General features: G+C 43.5%; 1 protein-coding gene across 2 annotated transcripts in view; it reads left to right on the forward strand.

The window, feature by feature from the left end:
- The first annotated feature begins 3,053 nt into the window (after positions 1-3,053).
- The window catches only part of pyd (polychaetoid), a 707,172-nt gene continuing 689,459 nt past the window's right edge, over positions 3,054-20,766 (forward strand). For both annotated transcript variants that reach the window (XM_067140350.2, XM_067140351.2), the window contains exon 1: positions 3,054-3,472. In XM_067140350.2, coding sequence (XP_066996451.2) covers positions 3,446-3,472 — 27 coding nt within the window. In that variant the 5' untranslated portion in view covers positions 3,054-3,445. The remainder of the gene's footprint in view (positions 3,473-20,766) is intronic.

The raw sequence follows: 20,766 nt of genomic DNA on the forward strand, positions 1-20,766 counted from the left end.
GAATGAAGTTCTCTGCCGCGTAGGGAACGTTTGTTGCTTGACACAAGTTGGATATTGCCGATGCGTTTTCAAACACTTCATTCCTTCCACCATCCGTCGTATCACTCTCTCCGAACACGTGCGTCATTTTTTCCAAAGAATGACATTGATCTTACCAGCACCAGAAATGCACAGATATTGTACGTAGGACTACATCAGTTCCTTATATTTTTCGCATTGTACAAGTAGATTTCAAAGAATATTTTCATGTTTCATTTCCGTTTCTTCGTCGAGGAGATTCCGCATTGTACGAAAAAAGAATATGTAATGGCGTATTGCTTTTAGTGCCTGGAGTGTCCGAGGACAAGTTCGGCTCGCCAGATGCAGGTCTTTCGATTTTACTCCTGTAGGCGCCCTGCGTGTCGTGATGAGGATTATGAAGATGACACATACGCCCAGCCACCGGGCCAGCGAAATTCATCAATTAATGTTAAAATCCCCAACCCGGCCGAGAATCGAACCCGGGATCCCTGTGACCAAAGGCCAGCACGCTAACCATCTAGCCATGGAGCCGGACATTGTACGAAAGTAAGAACATTATAACGTCGTAAACTTCGCCGGGACCGAGAGAATATTCCGTGGTGAACAAGTTTCCGCTGTATTCAGGTTCAGCTTTGAGTACTTTTTACTGTATTTGAACTGTGCCTTATGTTTTTTCGACACGAGAATAAAATAAACCGAGCTCGATAGCTGCAGTCGCTTAAGTGCGGCCAGTATCCAGTATTCGGGAGATAGTAGGTTCGAACCCCACTGTCGGCAGCCCTGAAAATGGTTTTCCGTGGTTTCCCATTTTCACACCGGGCAAATGCTGGGTCTGTACCTTAATTAAGGCAACGGCCGCTTCCTTCCCACTCCTAGCCCTTTCCTGTCCCATCGTCGCCATAGGACCTATCTGTGTCGGTGCGACGTAAAGCAACTAGCAAATATATATATATATATATATATATATAGGCTATATATATATATTGCACTACGGCTGCAGTGGTTACGAATAGTGCACTGTAGGTGTGGTTGATGTATGTTCTCCTGGTCCGGCTCTATGGCTAAATGGTTAGCGTGCTGGCGTTTGATTCGAGGGGCCCCGGGTTCGATTCGCGCCCAGGTCGGGGATTTTAACATTAATTGGTTATTATAATACCAATATAAATGGTCCGTCATTGGACATTATAAATTTTCCAGCTAACTCATTCTTGGTTGCCAGCGTTTCGCCCTCGTGTGCTAGGGTGGGCTCATCAGTTGGTACCTAGCACACCTACCAATACGCTGGCTAGTGCATACCGTGGAGGCCACTGCGTAGGCTAACTGGAGCCATCGGCAGTGGCAATGCACTACGAGACTATGTCTCATTATCAAAAATTGATGCCTGCTTGGCCATCAGATGACATAGATGTTGATTTCGCTGGCAACCAAGAATGAGTTAGCTGGAAAATTTATAATGTCCAATGACGGACCATTTATATTGGTATTATAAATTTACTCATTCAGGACAAATATTTCAGATTCCCTATGGGAATCAACATCTATATCATCTGATGGCCAAGCAGGCATCAATTTTTGATAATGAGACAAAGTCTCTTAGTGCATTGGCACTGCCGGTGGCTCCAGTTAGCCTACGCAGTGGCCTCCACGGTATGCACTAGCCAGCGTATTGGTAGGTGTGCTAGGTACCAACTGATGAGCCCACCCTAGCACACGAGGGCGAAACGCTGGCAACCAAGAATGAGTTAGCTGGGAAAATTTATAATGTCCAATGACGGACCATTTATATTGGTATTATAAATTTACTCATTCAGGACAAATATTTCAGATTCCCTATGGGAATCAACATCTATGTCATTAATTGGTTATTTCCACTGGCTCGCGGACTGGGTATGTGTGTTCTTCTTAAGTTGAAAATTAAAAAAGGAAGAAAACAAGGAAAGCATGTGAAACACCTTGGCTGAATGGTCAGCGTAGTAGCTTTCATTTCAGAGGGTCCGTCGTTCTATTCTCGCCCGGGTGGGGTATTTTAACTTCTCTTATTAATTTTTTTAACTCAGGGGGTGAGTGTTTGTGTTCATCGCAATACACATTTACTATACATACAACACGTCACACTACCGGGCGAGTTGGCCGTGCGCGTAGAGGCGCGTGGCTGTGAGCTTGCATCCGGGAGATAGTAGGTTCGAATCCCACTATCGGCAGACCTGAAAATGGTTTTCCGTGGTTTCCCATTTTCACACCAGGCAAATGCTGGGGCTGTACCTTAATTAAGGCCACGGCCGCTTCCTTCCAACTCCTAAGTCTTTACTATCCTATCGTCGCCATAAGACCTATCTGTGTCGGTGCGACGTAAAGCCCCTAGCAAAAAAAACACGTCACACTAAAAACCATTACTAGACACGCGATAGGGTTGGCTTCAGGAAAGGGATCTAGACAAAAAAAAATGCGGCTAGCTACATCTATAAAAGTATCGACCCCCGATAATTGAGAAAATGTCAAGAAGAAGAAGAAGAAGAAGGGTGTAACTCACATTTTGCATGCATGGATTATATCACACTCCAGAATGTAAGTTCGACGAATAGGAACGGTCCCTTTGTATACTAGGTCACGTGCGTTTAAATCAGGTTGTACGTTTTATTTCTCAGGGTATATTAGGGCACCACCTACGTTAAAAGCAAACGACTGCGATGGCCTTCGATTCGTTGTTAATATTTTCTTTATGAACCCAGTCCCCTGCCTAAGTGTGACTAGTTATTCCGTCGGAGTTCACAACTAATCGATTGTGTAGGCTGAATTGCCTTTCAATTTTTTTCTTTTTCGGTGGAGGAGCGCGGTAAAGAGGTCGAGGTTGCATGTTGTTGCAAATTGGACCGGATTCGTCTTCGTTATGTCGGTTAGTGGTCTGGCAGGCTGCACCTGGGCCTCGCCAGCTCGCTTGGCACTCGCTTGGTATGTGGGATCGCTGTACGGCCCGTTACGTGCCCGAGGAGGGGAGGGGAAGCTAGTTCTTGTCCTGTCCTGACCGGCATCGCACCAGCACCGCCAGATTCCAGTGTCTTCCGTCGTGCAGATCTTGTAACACGTTCAAGGGGAATTTCGCTTAGAGAATAGGGTTGTTTGTAGTACGTCTAGAATTGTAGGTTAGTTCTGTATTCCCCGAACTTCAGCGTTGGTGCGGTATGAAATAATATCTCAAGGAAGATTTGTGTGATAACACTAATGACGTAGAGTCTGGCTAGTGTTTAGTGCTTGTGGTATGAATCATGCAAACCAGTGTAAAATGGACAGTGTTGAAATAAGTGCTGTGATTTCCATTTCGAGTGTCAGTGAAGCATTGTGGTAATGTTTGAGGAGATCTCTCTCATAACATGGAGGTGGTCTTTACGTTAGCAACATTCAGCATCCCAGTATCAGCGGCAGCATCATGAAGTACAATAGCAGTCCAACACCGGTAAGCAAAGCAGGTTATATATTTTAGACCGGCGCCAAGTGCTATGTACTTGTCATCACCACACACACACACACACACACAGCTACTAAACTTCCGGCACCCACAGCAAATTTTAACCTTGATTTTTTGTTGTCTTGTCACCTTGGACTAGGGGTTTGTATAACAACTTTGCTTCTGGTTGACATAGGCCCGATTTTCGTCCTAGTCTCGAATTTAAAAGGAAATGAGAACACTTGAGAACAGACGTGTGTTAACATCGTATTTTTTGAAGTGGATTTTCATGGTCTCACGCTTTTACTTCTCGTAACTGCAGGGACGGCACCTCAAATAACAGTCACTTCATTCCCAGTCTTAGTGCTAATTTATTATTCCAGTCATATAACAAGAAAACATATTATGATGCAAAGCATCTCGACACACTGTAGTTCGTATACGGGCTTACATGAAACAGCATCTTGATAACACAGTTCTTTATTCGTTTATTTCTAACTACTCATAGTGCCATCCAAGGAGCTGATTGAATAACTTAGGACTACACTGCGTTTAACTGTCATCGGCCTTAAGGAACGGCAGGGTGCTATATTTGTCGTGAAATGGGCTTCTTTTACATGTCGGTAAATCTACTGGCAAGGGTCTCTCTAATTTATTAGCCTTAAAGTGTAAATGAGTGGCTCTTCTGAGCTCAGATTGGCAGATTCCATGCCGACCTAGTTCGATGGTATTTGAAGGTGCTCAATTACGTCAGTCTTGTGTTAGCAGCTTTTATAGCATGTTAAATAACCTCTGCGGGGAAAAAATCCGGCTTCTCTGTGGTTTTAGAACATTATTATTATTATTATTATTATTATTATTATTATTATTATTATTATTATTATTAAAATACAAACGAAATGTGCTGGGATTCGGACCCGATCTCGACCTAGAAGTTGATCACATGAACAATTGCCTTACCATCAGACGGTCATGGAGTGATATAATTACGACACTGCCTTTTCAGAACGCGGTAAATTTTCTTATTAATAGTACATTAAAGGTACCATAGGGATAGCTCTAGAAGAGAACGAATATGATAATAAAAAGTGATGTGACACACACATTTCCCTGGATCGCTCCACATGTGTGCTGCTGGTTCGGAAAGTTTGGAGCTTGGTCATGTCTCCTGCGGCTTGTGAAATGTGACTGACTGGTTGGTTGTTGCTATGAAAGGAAAGGCCAAGTACGTTCAACTCTTCAAGATCTTTGTTATTCTCTAAATCTGCAACTTGCCAATTTATGTTTTCCTAACCAAGGGTAACAAACTCGTCCTATCCATATAATGTATCGACAAAATGCAGCGACATATCGAACTGTCGACCCCATTACTATCATTAGATTCATTAGTTCGCCAGGTAGAAGGTAAAACATGCAATAAATCCACGTGGCTACCTTAGAGCCATCCACAACTGCTGGGGCTCCGTGAAGACTTCACTTTGAAAACTCTTAGTTCGTATGGTGCGAATATCGAATGATCCAGAAATGCTTCCTATTGCACCAGCCACCTTGAATGGAATCTGGGTTGGTTACCAGACGTGTTGCGTGGGCCGGGAATATGCTGCTTCCTATTAGCTATTACTACCATTGTGCTGCTCGTCTAGAACAACATGTTGCTAATCTTAAAAAAAAAAAAAATTCGTCGCCTGTCGTCAGATTAAAGACTGAAAGGGGAGAATAGAACTGCCTTAAAATATCTAGATAATGAATATGAAATAAATACGCTTTATTAATGGTAATAACAAAATCCGGGTTGATCGTCTTTTAACTGTGAACATTACAGTAAGTCAATATGACAGTGGAAAAGACATCTTTTGCGATTTCAGATTTTTAGAAAAAAAACCTCTGTAGGAATACCTGTGGGAATGTTTTGACACACAGTATTCTTGCATCGTCCGGCTGTTTGGCTGAACGGTCAGCATAGTGGCCTTCGGTTCAGAGAGCCCTGTCTTCGATTCGTGGTGTGGCCCGGGATTTTAATCACGTCTGGTTTAGTCGTTTAGCTTAGGGACTGTATACACAGTAGAAGAGTGCCTAATATTCGGACAAGCTGTTTCCTTCCCAGTCCAGAGACTTACAAATAAATAAACTGGTAAGGACACCGCAGTGGCACATGCGCACATTAAACTCTCAACAGTTATGGTCAGTTTAGGCAACTGAGCTGAATAATTCTCCTATGGAATTTTTCCTTCATTCACATTATATGGCAATAAATTTAGACTATAAATTCTGTAGCCTCGACAATGAAAATGAAAATTCACAGCCTGTTTCCAGTCATTCGACCGGGTTAGGAATGAATGAATCTTGCGGCGAGGATAGGAATTGTGCCGGCTGCCAAAGCCTGTTGCACTCCTCTGGGGCAACGATGAATGAATGAGAGATGAAATGAAATGATATCAGAGAGTGTTGTTGGAATGAAATATGACAGGGAAAACCGGAGTACCCGGAGAAAAACCTGCCACGTCTCCGCTTTGTCCAGCACAAATCTCACTTGGAGTGACCGGGATTTGAACCACGGAACCCAGCGGTGAGAGGCCGACGCGCTGCCGCCTGAGCCACGGAGGCTCTAGCCTCTACAGTACACGAATTAATTTAGTTTTATGTACACAGGTATTGTGATTGTATAATATTACTAATAATAATAAATATCATGTTCGGCTCCTTGGCTGAATGATCAGCATCGAAATCTTCGTTTCAAAGTATCCGGAATTTTAATCACGGATGGCTAATTCTTCTGACAGGGGGACTGGGTGTTTGTCTCAATACTCTCCTCTTTATACACAACAATTAGTCAGTCACATTACACTACCAACCACTACAGAAACACGCAATAGTGAATATATCTCTCCACATAGGTAATGTAATGTCGTATGGCTTTTAGTGCCGGGATATCCCAGGACGGGTTCGGCTCGCCAGGTGCAGGTCTTTCTATTTGACTCCCGTAGGCGACCTGCGCTTGACGTCAGGAAGGGCATTCGGCCGTAAGACAGGGTCAAGTCCACATGTGCAACGCATTCAACACCCGTGACCCCACCAGGGTATGGGAGAAGAATTGCATCTTCATAATAAACTATTATGGTTCTCAACGTTCAGTCTGCAAGCCTCTAAAATTATTATAATAATTATTATTATTATGATTACTATGATTATTATTATTATTGTCCGACTCGTTGTCTGAATGGTCAGGGTACTGACCTTCGGTTCAGAGGGTCCCGGGTTCGATTCCCGGCCGGATCGCGGATTTTAAACTTCATTGGTTAATTCCAGTGGCTCGGGGGCTGGGTGTTTGTACTGTCCCCAACATCCCTGCAACTCACACATAACACTGTCCTCCACCACAATAACACGCAGTTACCTACATGTGGCAGATACCGTCCACCCTCATTGGAGGGTCTGCCTTACAAAGGTTGCACTCGGCTAGAAATAGCCACACGAAATTGAAAAATATTATTCTTTCTTTCTTTCTTTCTTTCTTTCTTTCTTTCTTTCTTTCTTAACCTGCTTACCCTCCAAGGTTGGTTTTTCCCTCGGACTCAACGAGGGATCCCACCTCTACCGCCTCAAGGGCAGTGTCCTGGAGCTTGAGACATTGGGCCGGGGGATACAACTGGGGATAATGACCAGTACCTCACCCAGGCGGTCTCACCTGCTGAACAGGGGCCTTGGTGAGGGATGGGAAGATTGGAAGGGATAGACAAGAAGGAGGGAAGGAATCGGCCGTGGCCTTAAGTTAGGTACCATCCCAGCATTAGCCTGGAGAAGAAGTGGGAATCCATGGAAAACCACTTTCAGGATGGCTGAGGGGGGAATCGAACCCACCTCTACTCAGTTGACCTCCCGAAGCTGAGTGGACCCCGTTCCAGCCCTCGTACCACTTTTCAAATTTCGTGGCAGAGCCGGGAATCAAACCCAGGCCTCCGGGGGTGGCAGCTAATCACACTAACCACTACACCACAGAGGCGGACGAAAAGTATTATTATTATTATTTTACAGTTTGCTTTACGTCGCACCGGCACAGATAGTTCTGATAGTGAGGATGTGATAGGAAATAGTTTATAGTGGGGAGCAAGCACTGTCCCATTATTTGCCGACAGTGTTGTTCGAACCGACTATCTCCAGAATGCAAGTTCACAGCTGCGCGATCATAACCACACGGTCTTGTCTCGGACTTCATTGAATAATTACGTACCTCATGATGGTGATATTTTAAGTGAAACTGAATCAAGATGCAGCAAAGCTAATGCAGTGAGCTTACAGTTGCGCTTTGCTGTGCATGAATGAAAGCAGGATGGACTCAGGACATAAAACCAACACCAAACCCCATGGCACTACAGCCCTTGAAGGGCCTTAGCCTACTAAGCGACCGCTGCTCAGCCCGAAGGCCTGCAGATTACGAGGGGTCGTGTGGTCAGCAAGACGAATCCTCTCGGCCGTTATTCTTTGCTTTCTAGACCGGGGCCGCTATCTCACAGTCAGATAGCTCCTCAATTCTAATCACGTAGGCTGAGTGGACCTTGAACCAGCCCTCAGGTCCAGATAAAAATTCCTGACCTGGCCGGGAATCGAACCCGGGCCTCCGGGTAAGAGGCAACCACGCTACCCCTACACCACGGGACCGGCGGACTCAGGACATACTATTCATAAATTGGATTGGAATGAGGAGATAGAAGCTTAGTTGGAAATGAATAATGTAGGGATTGGTAAGGTAAGGGTGTAATCTGCCCGAAGGCAGGTCCGAACCTCCGCAGAGGTGTGCCTGAGCCGGAGTTTACGTACTGTAGGGTGGCTAGTTTCTTTCCGCTCCTCCATTCCCTTAAAGCCAACAACAGCGCGTGGCAACCCATCCAAATCTTGACCACGCCCAATGTTGCTTAACTTCGGAGATCACACGGGATTCGGTGTTTCAACACAGCTACGGCCGTTGGCGTATGGATTGGATATGATAATCATAATATTATTTTTATGTCCTAAAAACTACTTTTACGGCATTCGGAAACTCTAACGTGCCGGAATTTAGTCTCGCAGGAGTTCCTATTCGTGCTAGTAAATCTACCGACACGAGGCGGACGTGTTTGAGCACTGAGCCGGGCTCGAACTTGCCGAGTTTGTGTTAGAAGGCCACCGCCTCAATCGTCTGTCACTCAGCCCGGCTGAATGGATTGTAGGAGACGTAGAGGGAGACTCATGTTTACAATAATTTAAAGATAAGAGATGTCGAACTAAACAAGGCCACAGAGCTGGTTAAAAACAGAAAGGCTTGCAGACTGAACGCTGACCGAGCGAGTAGACTACACGATTTTAGTCTCATAGCTGTCCCGCTCCATGGCTAAATTGTTAGCGTGCTGGTCTTTGGTCACAGGGGTCCCGGGCTCGATTCCCGGCAGGGTCGGGAATTTTAAATATAATTGGTTAAATCCCCTGGCACGGGGACTGGGTGTGTGTGTGTGTGTCGTTTTCATCATCATTTCCTCATGACTACGCGCAGGTCGCCTGCGGGTGTCAAATCAAAAGATCTGCACCTGGCGATCCGAAGTCCTTGGACACATCCCGGCACTAAAAGCCATACGCCATTTATTTGTCTCGTAGCTGTGAGCGAGTAGTGGTTAGTGTGATTAGCTGCCACCTCTGTAGGCCCGGGTTCGATTCCTGGCTCTGCCACGAAATTTGAAATGTGGTACGAGGGCTGGAACGGTGTCCAATCAGCCTCGGGAGGTGAATTGAGTAGAGGTGGGTTCGATTCCCGCCTCAGCCAGCCTGGAAGTGGTTTTCCGTGGTTTCCCACTTCTCCAGGCAAATGCCGGGATGGTACCTAACTTAAGGCCACGGCCGCTTCCTTCCCTCTTCGTTGTCTATCCCTTCCAATCTTCCCATCCCCCACAAGGCCCCTGTTCAGTATAGCAGGCGAGGTCGCTCGGCGAGGTACTGGTCATCCTCCAAAGTTGTATCCCCGATCCAGAGTCTGAAGCTCCAGGACACTGCCCTTGAGACGGTAGAGGTGGGATCCCTCGCCAAGTCCGAGGGAAAAGCCAACACTGGAGGGTAAACAGATTAAGAAAGGAAGAAAGAAAGCTGTGAGCGTGCACTTGGAAGATAGTTGGTTCGAACTCCACTGCAAGAGGTGTTCAGTGGTTTTCCGTTTTCACACCAGACAAATACTGGGTATGTATCTTAGTTAAGTCCATGGTTGCTTCCTTCGCAATCATAGCTCTGTCGTTCTCCATTGTCGCCATAAGACCTGTCTGTCGGTGCAACATAAAACAAGTAGCAGACTGAACGCTGAAAGGCAGAACAGTCTTCAGGGCGAAATGCTGTGTTGTTCCGCGATCATACGGGATAACGCATATTTGCAAGGCATACGTGAAAACCATTTTTTATTTTTACTCTGCTAGTACATTGTAAAACGATATTTTTATGTGAGGTAATACAGTAGACAAGAACACGTGGCGCAGTGCAATGGATTGCTTCTGTAAGCTGTGAGTCACTCTTCGTCGCAAGCGCAAGCGACCTGTTGTGACAGGCACAACTCACCTGAACAGAGGGTGATTCACTACAAGAACATTTTTATTATTATTAACAAATACATCGCAATTGGGAAATATCCCGGTGGCAACGATCACTTACAGTAGTGTGATCATAAAGTAAAATTAAAACAGTAACTCAACAACTACAACAATAACAACAACAACTAAAGCAACAAAAGTACATCAAGCAATTCCATGGAAAGAAAATATTACAAGAAATACTACTAGTTTAACATTCTAAATCGAGCGTCATCATGAACAAATTCACACATAACTTAATTATTTCCAGTGGTTAACACTACGGCATACAATACTATAGGTTCAGCTTACTACGAGCTTAACATTACAACACCGTCATATACAAATTCGCACGTACCTTAAGTATTTAAAATTTTTCACTATGACTTACACTAGATTGAACGGTCCAATTACTATAATGTTAGCAATGTAAATACAGCAGGTTCATATACAAATCCATGCATACCACGAACCTACTACGCTGGTGTAGCAGGGGGAGAGGTGATAGATACTCCCACGTGGTCCCAGGTAGCGGTTAGGGGGGTCCTGACCGGCTTGCCGGCGGACTTGAGGGAAATAAAATACCTCTCGCGGACCGAACACACTACCCCCTGCAGGTGGGGACGCACATGTAGAATACACCCGCGGTATCCCCTGCCTGTCGTAAGAGGCGACTAAAAGGGGCCCAAGGGGCTCTCAACTTGGGAGTGTGCATTGGCGACCACGGGGCCCTTAGCTGAATCTTTGCGTTGCTTCCACTTACTTGTGCCAGGCTCCTCACTTTCGTCTATCCTGTCCGACCTCCCTTGGTCAACTCTTGTTCCTTTCCGACCCCGACGGTATTAGAGCATTCGAGGCCTAGGGAGTCTTTCATTTTCACGCCCTTCGTGGCCCTTGCCTTTCTTCGTCCGTTACTTCATTTTTCGAAGTGACGGATCCCTTCTTTCTTCTTCCTTTTTTATCTCTGTCTCTCTCTACCCCCTGTGGGTGGGGGACGCAGACGAAAAATACACCCACGGTATCCCCTGCCTGTCGTGAGAGGCGACTAAACGGGGCGACCAAGGGATGATTGTCTTAGAACCATGAAACTACTTTTGATTAGTACCATCACGCGGGGAACACCATGGGTCGCCTTTACTTGCGAGTAGTACCACCATATTAGGTACGAAATAGGTTTGTGATTAAGTGATTAGTATAAGCAGTGAGTAGGTTCTCCGGTGGGTTTCCAGTACCCGTGAGTCGTACCCATGTGAGCAACACCGCGGGTCTGGGCGTTTCCTGTGAGTTGTACCACTATATGAGCGACACCGTGGGTCTGCGTTGCCTGTGATTAGTACCCACTGTGTGAAGAACACCACGGGATCGTACGGGTCCCTGTGGTTAGTACACCTAGGTGAGGAACCTCATCGGTTTGCGTTGGCTATGAGTGGCGCCATTGTGTGAGAAACACCATAGGTCTGCGTTACCTGTACGACGTACAATACTTGTGAGTAGTACCATCATGTGTGGAATACCGTGAGTCTTCGCTACTTTTGATTAGTACCCCAACATTACAAATACCATGGTTCTACTTTACTAGCGATAAGTACCATTCCGAGGGGCCTTGACCTGGATTTTGGACCCCTTTAGACATCAAGCATCCTCAATTCAGGATTGTTTTTATAAGTGGTCCCTTGATCAGTAATACTATTTATGATCTTTTTTTGAGTTGCATTCCCTGTTTTTTTTTGTTTTTTTTGGTTCATGTCCATCCATTCATTCTTCATGACATTTTTTAAAATTTTGGTCAGTGGATGATTTTGAACCTTTTGTTGTCATTTCATTTCGTACCATTAGGGGCCGATGACCTCGATGTTAGGCCCCTTTAAACAACAATAATCATCATCATCATCATCATCATCAATCCATGCATACCTTTACCGGGGCAGTTGGCCGTACGGTTAGGAGCGCGCAACTCTGAGCTCGCATCCAGGAGATAGTGGGTTCGAACCCCACTGTCGGCAGCCATGAAGATGGATTTCTGTGGTTTCCCATTTTCACACCAGGCTGTACCTTAATTAAGGCTACGGCCGCTTCCTTCCCACTCCTAGGCCTTTCCTGTCCCATCGTCGCCATAAGACCTATCTGTGTCGATGCGACGTAAAGCAACTAACAAAATGCATACCTTGAATAAGCCAAATGCCTTAATACTACAATTTACAGTGGGTTGAGCGTTGTCCGACTCGTTGGCTGAAAGGTCAGCGTACTGGCCTTCGGTTCAGAGGGTCCCGCGTTCGATTCCTGGCCGGGTCGGGGATTTTAATCACTTCTGATTAATTCTTCTGGCTCGGGGCCTGGGTGTATGTGTCCGTTCCAACACTCTCCTCATCATATTCAGACAGCATACCACACTACCAACCACCACAGAAACACGCAATAGTGCTCACATCCCTCCATATAGGGTTGCGTCAGGAAGGGTATCCAGCCGTAAAAAAGGGCCAAATCCACATGTGCGACGCAGTTCGCACCCGCTACCCCATAGGTATGGGAAAAAACGGTAGGGAAAGAAAAAGAAGACAGTGGGTTGAGCGTTGCATTAGAACATGACACCATCACATAGAAGTTCACACACTATTTACAGAATGCTGGAGTATATTCTTGAAGCAGATGGACTGGTTATGTAACTTGGTGTTTACATACATTCGCTGTGTATCATAAACTCAGACACCAGTGCAATGGTCGTTTGACGGTCACCCGTATTGCAGTGAGTATCTACTGTATGTGTTTACAAACAGTCACCACGCGTGTGACGCAAAGCAAGACAGAAAATATTGACTTTTGTTCTCTGAATAGTGTCTGATGTACCATATTGTAGCAAATAAACTTCCTTTATCCCCCTCATTTTGTCGGTATAACTTTCCCTTGGTAATTTCGTGATAATTGGGAATTTATTTAAATACCGTAAACTCGTGCCAATATTTACAAAAATGCAAGTTGTATTTCATTAGACTGACATTTCGGTCGTTAATATTTGTGGTTGAAATAACAGTTTAACTTACCTGTTCTGTGCAACTTGTCACAACTGACAGCCTTTGGTTATTTCGTAATATCCTTGGCAATTTCGTGATAGTCCCTTGGTAAGTTCGTGATGCTTAAATAAGTCCCTTAAAATACTATAAAATTAAAATATGCCTTAGTTTATCAAACAACCATTACAAAGACGTGAACAGAAAATACATATTGCGGGGCGGGAGGAGGGGAATTAACGACTATAAAACAAACGCACCTCACATACATCATGTTGTCACAGTATCCTTAAGTTCATCAAAATACACAATAGAAGACTTCCATAATTCCAAAACTGTCAAATCGAATCTCAGTTCCTGCGTACAGGAACACATTTATATATTCGTTGTTCCAAGTCAACCGACAAAACAAACTGTTCGCCTAGTTTAGGGAAGTAGTGCCCGACATCGTTTTCAGCTTCAGTACGTTTAATAATATAATTTAGAGTGGGCCGTAGCATCTCACGCTCTTTCGAAGCTGTATAAAAGGAGTAGTTTTGCCCCCTTATCAACTTTACTGAATTAATCAAGTTTTCGTTTTTGTATGGTTTTACTTCGGAGACATCTAACATGGAAGAGAAAAATAAGGGTATGGTAAGTTTGTGACACCTTGGTTAATTCGTAGTATGTTAATTTAAATAGACATTATGTTTAAAACACAGTATTTTAAGACTGTAATTTATGTAAGAGTCAAACATGGCAAAATTATGGTATTAAATATGCAAAAATAACTGAAATACATTTCATCAACGCCATATCGGTTAAAAATTTCCCGCAAAATGCTAAAATTTATATCTGAAAAGCTAAGGATATTAAATACAAACCGATGCTCACAATAATATTAAAATGCGTTCAAAAATACGGTAATGTTGAATGTAACCGTATGCTAAATTATAACATCTTACCTTTCTTATCTTTGTAGATATCTGTTATTAAAGCAACGCAAGAATTTTATAGCAAAAAAGACAACAGTAATTTCCCCCAGATGGTGATAATTCTCTGTGACCTACGCTGGGTGTAAATAGAAAGCTTAAGGGGATGTTTCCAGAAACAAGACATGCAGCACTACATGTGTGCGAAAATTTGTGCTTCAAGGACAAAGTATTAATTCGAGAAGGAATTTCAAAAAGTTTTCATGAAATTACCAATATCACGAAATTACCAAGGTTTGCCCTACTGTATGTACATAATAATTCAAAAATCTCCCTCAATATTTTCTTGGCATTTGATAGTAAAAATACATTTCGGGAAACTTTTAGCCAGTGATAACTATATGTCATCGTTTTGGAAGAGAAATGAGCCACTGGATGAGAAAAGGCTTGCCCTTGCGTTCCTACTTAAGCTGTGTATTGCTTCTGAGCTCCAAATATTAAGAATCCCGCCAGGTCGACTCTCTCGAACAGCTTAGAGAATTTTCGATTTTACTAGGGGTCTAGGGAGTTCTCTGGTACCAAGTTTTAAGGTTCTAGGATACCTGAAAGTGATTTATTAATGTCTTTTATCATTTCTATACTTAATACGTACATTGCTACTCTTTGACTTCCGCCTTTTCATTTATCTTGCAGTAGATTCTTCATAGTTTTCCTTTCAACCATTTTAATGTGACGTGTGTGAGGAGGAGGTAATCACTTACTAATGTTGTTTGCCTTGTTACAACTTGTATTTTTTCTCTTTACAGGTGAGTAATGCGAGCAAGCCTACAGTGACATTGTAACTGGGAGTACAAATTACGGTAGGAAAATATGATAACATACTGAAGTATTATTCATGTAATGGTCACTGAATGGGAGGAAACATTGTCCTACACTTTGTGCTGTTGATGGTATACTAGGTGTAACAATGAGATAGACCAAATTTTCAGGACACGTTCCTTACACGTGGAAGAATAAAATATGCTCTATGCTTTCATTCGGCACAGTCTGCCATTAAGACCAAGTCGTCAGCATAGGCCAAACTGCTTACTACATTTCCACCTGACTGAATCCCTCCCTGCCATTTTATACTTTTCAGCAGATGATCCATGTAAACTACGAACAGCAAAGGTGAAAGATTACAGCCTTGTCTAACTCCTGTAAGTACCCTGAACCAAGAACTCATTCTACCATCAATTCTTACTGAAGCCCAATTGTCAACATAAATGCCTTTGATTGATTTTAATAATCTACCTTTAATTCCGTAGTCCCTCAGTGTAGCGAACATCTTTTCCCTCGGTACCTGTCATATGCTTTCTCTAGATCTACGAAACATAAACACAACTGCTTATTCATCTCGTAGCATTTTTCAATTACCTGGCGCATACTGAAAATCTGATCCTGACAGCCTCTCTGTGGTCTGAAACCACACTGGTTTTCATGCAACTTCCTCTCAGCGACTGATCGCACCCTCCCTTCCAAGATGCCAGTGAATACTTTGCCTGGTATATTAATCAATGAGATACCTCGATAGTTGTTGCAACCCTTCCTGTTCCCTTGCTTGTAGATAGGTGCAATTACTTCTTTTGTCCAATCTGAAGGTACCTTACAAACACTCCACGCTAATTTTACTACTCTATGAAGCCATTTCATCCCTGCCTTCCCACTATACTTCACCATTTCAGGTCTAATTTCATCTATTCCTGCTGCCTTATGACAATGGTGTTTATTTACCATCCTTTCGACTTCCTCCAGCAGAATTTCACCAACATCATTTTCCTCCTCCCCATGAGCTTGGTTGTTTGCAACAACACCAGGGTGATTTCCTTTTACATTGAGAAGTTGTTCAAAATATTCCCTCCACCTCTCCAGTGATTCCCTGGGATTTATTATGTGTTCACCTGAATTACTCAAAACACTGTTCATTTCCTTTTTCCCTCCCTTTCTAAGATTCTTTATTACTACCCAGAAAGGTTTCCCTGCTGCTTGACCTCGCCTTTCCAGGTTATTACCAAAATCTTCCCATGACTTCTTTTTGGATTCAACAACTATTTGTTTCGCTCTGTTTCTTTCATCTACGTACAAATCCCTGTCTGCCTCGGCCCTTGTTTGGAGCCATATCTGAAAAGCCTTCTTTTTACGTTTACAGGCTGCTCTCACTTCATCATTCCACCAAGATGTTCGCCTTTTCCCATCTTTATACACAGTTGTTCCTAGGCATTCCCTTGCTGTTTCTACTACAGTATCCCTGTATGCCACGCATTCACTTTCTGTATCCTGAAACTACTTACTGTCTACTGTTCGAAACTTCTCACTAATCGTATCAATGTACTTCTGTCTAATTTCCTCGTCCTGGAGATTTTCTATCCTTATTCGTTTGCAGACAGATTTCACTTTCTCTACCCTAGGCCTAGAGATACTTAGTTCACTACAGATCAGATAGTGGTCTGTATCATCGAAAAATCCGCGAAAAACTCGTACATTCTTAACAGATTTCCTGAATTCAAAGTCTGTTAAGATATAGTCTATTGTGAATCTGGTACCCCTAGCCTCCCATGTGAATAGCCTTATTCTTGAAGAATGTATTCGTAACAGCTAAACCATACTAGCACAGAAGTCCAGCAACCGCTTCCCATTCCCATTAGTTTCCATATCTTCCCCATAGTGATGGGTCATTCGATTCATTTTACTGAATCGATTCATTTGATTCCGTTCACGTTACTGAATCGATACAGTGAACCGATTCACGGCTCATTGGTCACCGCTCCTACTGCATCTGTGTAGTATGTGCTGGTAAGACAGCAGCAACAGCATTCAGTGCTCGCAGCTGCCATCTGGTCTTTATACTATGAACTCCTTTCTTAGAAAAAATGCTAGTTACTCTAATACATCGAAGGTTTCCGGCGACGCAGGGTGGGAAAGGTGAGGAAGGTAGCAGCCATGGCCTGAATTAAGGTACAATCCCAGCATTTCCTGGTGTGAAAATGGGGAAACTACGGAAAAACCATCTTAACGGCTGCCGACGGTGGGATTCGAACCCACCATCCCCCGAATGCAAGCGCATAGCCACGCGATATTAACCGCACGACAACTCGCTCTGTCATTAAAAAAAGTATTTTTCTATCAGCTGAGGATTTTTTTTATCGTCATATTTTGTATAGGCTACCCGAGATGTACAGTAGCCCGCTGGTTTTCTGATTCAACATACTGGTTTGCGTCTGTCCACATTTGATTGAAGTCTTGTGCAACAATGTGACATATGAACTGAGAAAATACTGAGCCGTTCTTCCCAATATAAAACAGGTCCTTTTGAGTGGTCATGAGCATGACTCATAGTCATAGGGCAGGCTAGAGTTGAGTTTAATTGTCAAATGTCAACTAAGTTATAATACTAAGATTCATTAAACTAATAAATAGTATAACCTAATAGCCTACCTACTTACTGGCTACTTCAGAATTATGTTGTGACTACCTTTTTAACACTGCAAATATTATCTATTATTATCTATTATCTATTATTTAAACCTCCCTGTAAGAAGAGGACAGTGAATGCAAATGGGTATTATCTTCAAATGAGCTGAGCTCGAGAGTCCACTTTCGATGTACCATGATTCACTCTCTCGCTGCAGCGGAAGCTCGGCTCTCCGCGTGTCCAGTGAGCCGATAAGGAGCCGTGTGTATCATGTGTCTCACTGAGCCGCGCTCGTTCACGATTTTTTTTTGCTAGGGGCTTTACGTCGCACCGACACAGATAGGTCTTATGGCGACGATGGGATGGGAAAGGCCTAGGAGTTGGAAGGAAGCGGCCGTGGCCTTAATTATGGTACAGCCCCAACATTTGCCTGGTGTGAAAATGGGAAACCACGGAAAACCATTTTCAGGGCTGCCGATAGTGGGATTCGAACCTACTATCTCCCGGATGCAAGCTCACAGCCGCGCGCCTCTACGCGCACGGCCAACTCGCCCGGTACGATTCTTTCGATGTGCCATGATTCACTGTCTCGCTGCAGCGGAAGCTCGGCTCCCCGTCAACGTCCAGTGAGTGCGCCACTCAGCACTGTCCGCTGGGAGTAAGCTGAATCGTGTGCCGTGAGCTCGCCGTTCCTGTGAATCGATTCACTCGGACACTTGAATGAATCGATACATTGCTTCGAATCATGCATTGAGTAGCCAACACTACTTCCCCACATTTACCAATCACCCTTTCGTATCCTTCAGTTCTATTCCCAGCTCTCGCATTGAAATCACCCAATCCTTGCGGTTGACCCTGACCGCGATGTCACTCAATGCTTCATAAAACTTGTCAACTTCATCCTCATCTGCACCCTCACTTGGTGAATACACGTATACAATTCTTGTCCTAATTCCTCCAACTGACAAATCTACCCACATCATTCGCTCATTTACGTGCCTAACAGAAACTATGTTGCGTGCAATGGTATTCCTGATAAAGAGCCCTACCCCAGACTCTGCCCTTCCTTTTCTAACACCCGGTATGTACACTTTATAATCTCCTATCTCTTCCTCGTTATCTCCCCTTACCCGAATATCACTTACTCCTAGCACATCCAGATGCATCCTTTTTGCTGACTCAGCCAGTTCTACTTTCTTTCTTCCATAAGCCCCATTAATATTGGTAGCTCCCCATCCAATTCCATTTCGTTCGCCAAGTTGTTTCCAAGGAGTCCCTCGCCTGTCAAATGGGAGTGGAACTCCGTTACTCCCATAGGTCCGACGCTTGCTTAAAATGTTCTGAGTTCGGTAAATTCATGAAGCAGGATGCTACCCTACTTGCACATGGTCCAAGTGAGGATATCTCCTCTAACGGGTTATGGACCACCGGTGAATTGTATAGTCCTAGCCGCCTGAGCACAAGGAGGGCCATGACTCCGAATATGTCCGAGATGCCCACTCCCATTCCATAGCAACTGGTATTCCGACTCTCAGGACCACTTACTAGGCCACTCAGCCGTTGCCCATGGTTCACGAACTAGGACGCGACTACAGTAACCCACAAACATGAACCACAAACATTGTAACTAGTTGATGACTACTGATAAATAAAATGAATAAAATATATAAATAAAATTACTCAAAAACTTAATAAAATTAATAAGCATAATTAACCGAAATGTCCGTAGTATGGGCGCCAGAGTTCACCAGAATGGATCCCTCGAATTTAGATAAGAGCATGATAAACTTTATATCCCAGGGCGTGTACATAATGCTGCGTACTGGTACATCTGCTGCAGGCCTTACCTAACCTCCTGAAAACGACTAATTAGGTAGGAACTGCACCTAGGTTTATCAATAACACTGATTCTAAAATAGCTAACTATATTCTGAACAAATTCCGTCCATGAGCACCTCATCGACATACAACATTATACATATAATACACACATAAAATATTGCTGGAAGACTCCATATTTACAACAACAATAATGAAAACCGTGGGAAAACGAAAGCGAGAACTAAGCTACCATTTGTAGATAGTCCGATGAACAATGTACATGTATGAAGATAAATACCCTTCACTGTCTCTTTATCAATTCGACTTACCGATTCTCATAATCGGCAGTTATCACATCACACAGATACTGTACCTTGTACTACTGTGTTCACATATTTTAACACTTGTAAAGATATATACACACGTCTGTCGATCCTCAGCATAAATATATGGAAAGTCTGAGATAGCTTTCACCAACATATAATGCTAGGCCGCCACAAGTGCTACAATACTTAATGCGCAAGCACTCTCCACAATCAGCCACTTTCCACGAACATAACACGACTACGCTCCACGAACGTTTGAAGTCCAGTCCATTGCAGCCATGTCACTCCAGTACCGTGTATCAGCACCACTTCCTTCCCGAACAGTGCCTCAGTTGTAGTTGTAGTTATCTTCCTTCTCGTTCCTTTACAATCACCTCTACAATCACCCTTACAATGTTACTTACAATGTCACTTATAATGTCTCCTTACAATGTCATTCATAATGTCTTGGTTGCCGCCGTATCATCAACCTTTATAGACATCAACATCCCCCTCCTCTCAGATGAGACGTCTGGATTGGTGCTTGCCAGCCAATCATGAGTGAACCTCTTGTCAAGACATGCCCTGAACTTCTCCTTTCTCCCAAGAGATAAACAAACACTCGGGAGTTTTACATGAATCACCAAATTTTCCCTGGTACAACAACAAGCTTATCTCATCAGGCTGGGATATATACATGAGTAATGGAATTTCCTGACACAAGTACATCACAACAGACACTGGGGCAGCCATATGACTCATTCAAATTACCAGAGTTATTAAAGCAATGTTTTCCCACTCATGCAAAACAAATTACTCATACCTACATATGTGGATATCTTCCAGCTTATAAATATAAATGACAAAACATACAAATGAAATACCGATAATAATAATAATAATAATAATAATAATAATAATAATAATAAATCGAATACTGACAATAATATCTCTACCTTCTACATATAATTCGGGGGTGTGATATATGTACTATCACATAACGCCCCCTTGGTGAATCGATGATATCACATATTATGATTCACCATAAAGCAGAACTTCATACATAACCTTATAATGGCATAACTGAACACATAATTTACTGTGATAATGATATATACATTGCGTCTACTGCATTGTATTCGCACACACGAAATACAATTTGTCCAAACAATAATAATAATAATATGGCTATATACACACAACTCTGATTGTTTCACATACCATTGAACACA

The sequence above is a fragment of the Anabrus simplex genome, chromosome 2, assembly GCF_040414725.1.
Source record: "Anabrus simplex isolate iqAnaSimp1 chromosome 2, ASM4041472v1, whole genome shotgun sequence".
Lineage (NCBI taxonomy): Eukaryota > Metazoa > Arthropoda > Insecta > Orthoptera > Tettigoniidae > Anabrus > Anabrus simplex.